This window comes from Etheostoma spectabile, chromosome 3 (genome assembly GCF_008692095.1).
Source record: "Etheostoma spectabile isolate EspeVRDwgs_2016 chromosome 3, UIUC_Espe_1.0, whole genome shotgun sequence".
Classification (NCBI taxonomy): domain Eukaryota; kingdom Metazoa; phylum Chordata; class Actinopteri; order Perciformes; family Percidae; genus Etheostoma; species Etheostoma spectabile.
The window spans coordinates 24,339,893-24,345,333 of record NC_045735.1 but is presented as its reverse complement, the minus strand read 5'-3'; the positions used below and the strand labels follow the sequence as shown (position 1 = coordinate 24,345,333).

At 36.9% G+C, this 5,441-nt stretch overlaps 1 protein-coding gene across 2 annotated transcripts in view; it reads left to right on the top strand.

Moving 5' to 3' along the window:
- Positions 1–5,441, top strand: part of LOC116680212 (solute carrier organic anion transporter family member 1C1) — a 32,564-nt gene that overhangs the window by 9,277 nt on the left and 17,846 nt on the right. The window contains exon 3 of one of the 2 annotated variants that reach the window (XM_032509438.1): positions 5,131–5,272. The exons of the other annotated variant lie outside the window; for it this stretch is intronic. Within the exon in view, the coding sequence (XP_032365329.1) occupies positions 5,131–5,272 (142 nt within the window). The remainder of the gene's footprint in view (positions 1–5,130; positions 5,273–5,441) is intronic. 2 annotated transcript variants of the gene reach the window in all.

Genomic DNA, 5,441 nt, shown 5'->3' with positions numbered 1-5,441 from the left:
TTGCTTGTGTTTTGTCTATTTGCATGTCTTTCTTAAGTTGCAGGGCGTTAGACCCTGTCGGCCACCATAAACCATGGCCTCTGCATTATCTATTACTGTCCTAATTTCAGCTCAACTTTTTATTATTATAAAAAAGCTATCTTAGATCTGTTATAACCTTATTTCTTCAACAGGCAACACCGCACCATAGCTTATTAATCTTCTCATCTTAACAAGTTGGAGTATAGGAGTTGATAAGTTGATTTCTTTGTATGTATAGATAAAAAACTTCCAATCAAGAAAAACTTTACCTAATGGCTTTCTACTTAAGCAACTACATGCTTTTCAACATTAATATTACTCTTTTTTTGTGATCAGATTTTTTTTATATATTTAGAAAAAACAACAATATTCACTAACAGCCACAAACAACATGCTGGGACACAATGATATTATTCTTTTGTCCTCTTGGTTCCATTAAAAAATTGTGACAACAGTTATCATATATTCTTTCTGCGAAACTAAGGGAGAACATTATGTGAATCTGTGTTATAAATAGTCCACTTCAGGCTCTTTTCTTTCCCCCACCTCAAACAACCTTCTCAAAAAAAGAGATCAAACTGTCTTGTTGCTTTTTCTCTACATAAAAGTGATATGAGACAATTGTGTTCATGCAGCTTATCTGATACAGACTGCAGTAGCAGGACAGACTTGTATTTCTTCTCAGAATTGTTTGGTTCCCTGACCGGCTGGGTGGGACATGGCACAGCCCGTTTCAACTAATCCTGTTCTTTATGTTATTCTCTGCTTTTTTTGTTAATTCCACCAATAAGACTAGAACTTTGGTGCTACAATGTCCCAGCCGGTTTCCCCCCCATGGTGTGAGTCTAAGCTAATTAGGTGGGTGACATCAATGAGCTAAGAACAAAAGTGGGTTTCAAGTCAAGAGGCTTTGTTTAAAATATCAAACAGTCTTAATGTGAATCCCTTTTCACTTATCTTTGATCACGAGGAGGCCACTGCTTATTTGGCAGTCAAAGTAACAGAATGAAAATGTCACAGCGCACACCATTGTTGGAAATAATTTACAAAAAATAATAGCAACGTTCCTCTACAAATAACTTTCAAAAAACAAAAACATATGAATGTCAGTGCAATTTGTGTGAGGGGCTGGCATGCATCAACCTTTTGATGAAATTGTAGAAGCAGGAATGTGATGCCAATGTTGAATTAATTCCCATTGATCAAAATATAGGGGGTTTGGGAGGGGGGGGTTACAACAATGCCTTACTTAGATTGTTTATTATTTTCCCATTGCTTGGAAAACAGGTTTTCACCAGCAAAACGAGTGAGAAGGAGACTGGATATAATGAGTAAGGAAAACCTTTTCCTCTCCTTGGAGGGAAAGTATGCTCGCTTGCAAGTTAATCCCCCTAGGATATAAACATGTGATGAGCTACTTTCATTAACGCCCCACAACCGGCACTAGCAGTCAGCATGATCTCAGCAGAGGCTCCATCATATCATGTAAATGGAGACTTTGTACCTTGAGGAGAGGTGCAAGTATGAGTGACATTAAAACTTATGATTATCTCACAACTGTTGTCATTCATGCTAAATAGACTTCTACTGAGAGCTTCTTTTTCCCTCTCTAACTTTGTTAATTTTTTTTTTCTTTTTGGTGTCAGCTGCCTCCAACTCCCGCTAAATGGTCAAATGATCAAACTGCATCCTCAATGCTGATTATTTCTACTTTGTGAGCAATTTTGTTCTGTCTACTGTACGACAATGTTATATTTTTGTCTGAGGATTTGTGTAATGTGACTCTCATGTGTGATGCATTTCTCAGGCTTTTTCTTATGTCAGTACTGGATACCCAGTAAGGGGATGGAATGCAGTACAAGAACCATGACCAAGGGCACAAACCATTACTTTTTTTCACGTCAGACATTAAAGCGATGACATTTAGTCTATAGACAACACAAAGGTTTGTATTCTCCTTCTGTCTAAACTCTGTATGACACCACCGCCATTTTGAAAGGACCAAGGAGTTATGTGAAGGGAGCATAGAGAGTCAATGAAGAGCAGGAAGAGGAGCACTAAGAGAAATATAAACAAGCATCAGGAAAAGAAAAATAGTTATAGTGTGCATAAACACACATATATATAAACCTGTACAGGCTGAAGTAAGAAACTACAAATACTATGGTTGTTTAACATTAGAAGCCTGTAATGTACTTTAAGTAAATATTGAAATAGGGATTACTTTTACAAAGTCACATTATGTAGATTCTCCATATCATTGCTTTAGAAACTCAAAAACTACAGACCAGAGGTGGGACCTAGTCACTGTTTAGCAAGTCTCAAACTAAAGTCCCAAGTCAAGTTGCATGTCAAGACAGTCAAGACCAATTCCAAAGTCCTAAACTTTGTAATTTGAGTCCTAAACAAAAATTACGTTATACGTTAAATTAAATTATGAATGCCTTTTCATATGTGTATTTCATTTTTTATTTTAAGTGTTACTGAATTTAATAACACTGACACTGCACTCTCATAATTATTTACATCTAAATAAATTAAAAAGATAAATTTAAAAGGAAATAACTCACTTCATGGATAAAATATCTGTGTGTGCATGTGTGTGGGAGAGAACATTACAGTTTGCATAAAACAACATAGACAACGACATGAACAGTTCCATTCACCCACAAGGTTGCATATTTTCTGTTACTTAGGGTTAAGTAAGTTAAGTAGGATTTAGGGAGTGAACCCAGAGAACCCACAACACTTGGCCGACATAGCGCCTCTGTTGATAAAATGATTTAGCCTCGTCTTAACGTTAGCGTTCTTTGGGCAGCTTTAAATCAAATCTCCATTTGTAATTTTTGACCCACGTCATTTTTTTGTTGACCACTACATAGTCTTCATACGCAAATGAAATTATCTTTGGTGTCATCAATTTTAACTAGCACTCAGCAACATAACTTCACTTGTTCATGCTTCTCTGCCGTCTGTGGTCTGCCAGAATGGATTAAAGTGGATCTGGGAAATTATGCGTTTATGAAGTATTAACTTGATGGGAATTAATAGTGTTAGTAGATTCAAGAAATTAGCGGAAATTAATTTATTTGCAAATCACGTTTTAAATACCACACTTTTTAATCTTTGAGTTTGGGGAAAGGTATCAAGTCTTTTCAAGTGAAAAGGCTCAAGTGAAGTCACGAGTCATTGATGTTAATGTCCAAGTTGAGTTGCAAGTCTTCTGAAATTCTTGATTGGAGTCTAATGTCATCCAATTTGTGACTCAGAATCTAGTCCATGTCATGTGACTTGAGTTCACGCCTATGGTACAGACTGTATCTGTAAGCATGTTGATGTATGCTCCTTCTGACAAAATTATAAAAACAAATTGCTTATTTGATATTAGCCCGCATTTATTGTCCAATTAGTCTCTGTATGTCTTATTGGTGTCTAGCTACAGTTTTGTAGCCACGCTAGCTCAATGGGGGAAAAATAAACATTCTGATTAGCATAACTGATCATGATGTTATTCAAGGAGTGTTATGGTGGCTCGTGTGTGTGTGTGTGTGTGTGTGTGTTGGAGTTGCATTTGTGCACTTGTAATAAATTAAATTAATATGTTAACAAACGTGTTCTTAAGAATTTGAACTTTTATATATCTATTATCTAAATTTACTACATTTTGCTTTGTGCTTTTTCTGACATATTTTGAAAATAAATACTTAAACAGAAAATTAATAAGATCATTCAACATTATCGCTATTACTTGCTCCTTTAGGCAAGCAGGGGCCAACATTTGGCTCTGGATTATGTCAAAACTATTTCTGATTTATTTAACAGGAAGCTGGGTTAAATATTTCTTATGTTGCATTGACTTTAAGAACAGTTAATTTCATGATAGACTGGGCTTTAATTATCTAATTGCATTGTGTTTGTTCAAGTAGACTACATCACGACCAACAAATGTTGATCATAACAAGCTAATAACCCTCGGTTTGAGGGAATTAAAAAAGGTTGTGGGTGAAAAAACAACTGTCACTCAGAATATGTCTTAAGATGTTAAGACAATTTATAAGTCTGTTTCTCTTGCGTGGGAAATGGAACTTGAGATTGTTGAGTTAACGTATTTTGTAACTTAATTCTTTTTATCTCATTTAATTTCCTTTTTTAGTGAAAAAAAGACAAATGTACAAAACATAGTTCTGAGTAGGATTTGGGACTTCTTTGATGTTAATAAGGAAACTGAATTTCTTTAGTGTTTTGAACCTCTGCCCTCAATGAATGCATACGTTTATTAGATTGCCTTTGGTCATTAGGATGCGTTCACATACTCAGGTGGTCACAGACGGTCCGACAAAAACGCAGCTCAGATTACAACATACACAGAGAGTGTGTGACTTAATTCTCTGCTCAAGGCACCATTACTCTACTTTATTTAAACAGAAAATAAAGTTATTTACTGCTATATTAATGTTCTGAATTTTGAGAACAGCCCTTTAAGGGACACTCCCACCGCTGCACAACCCGGTGGGGAATGTGCAAGTCTGATCGCACCCTTACTCTGTAAGAGTTGCTGATCTGGCCCCAGTCACTGTTGGAGGGTGGGTTCCACACTCCCCAGTTTCATTATAGCACAAATTAAAACAATCAAGATGAAAAAAAACAACCATGGGGATTCCTTCTCTGTCTCAGCTAAGTTCAATGGCAGACTGGGAACTGACTTTCACTTTTCCTTTTGGTTGATATTGATATAAGCCAGTTATCCTCTCATTGTTGTTGGCAGTTGCTATCTGACCTGTCCTTTTTGTTCATCTCCATCCCTCTCCACCCACTCTACAAGCTTTAACTGGTCTGAATCCCATTTTTGGTGTGATGCTCACACTTGTTCATTAGTGAACATTGGACCAGTGACAGTAAGTTATTAGCACAGTTAGTGCAGTGTAGCAACCGTGGATACAACACAAGTGTAAACACGACACAATTACGTAGATGACGTTTAGTGATAATAAGGTTAAAACACTGCATTTACTTGTATGCAATCTCATGCACCTGTTCAAATTAATGTAGAATACCTTTCTTTCTTTGTTTCTTTCTCTCTCCTTTTCTCATCTTACTTTCTTCTCCCAGATGTTTCTGGTAGCATTGTCCTTTGCCTATTTTTCAAAGGCTCTGTCGGGGAGCTACATGAAAAGCACAATAACTCAGCTGGAGAGGCGCTTTGACATCCCCAGTTACCTAATAGGTGTCATTGACGGGAGCTTCGAGATAGGTGAGTGGGCCTGCCAATCACTGCTGTTATTTTGTTGTTCCGTTCTGCCCTCCCTTTTCTCTTGCTGCCTTGGGATGGTTATATGAATAGGTCATAGAGGTATTCAAGCTACAGATAAAGGATTCTAAGAGCACAGAGGTGTGTGTGTGTGTGTGTGTGTGTGTGTGTG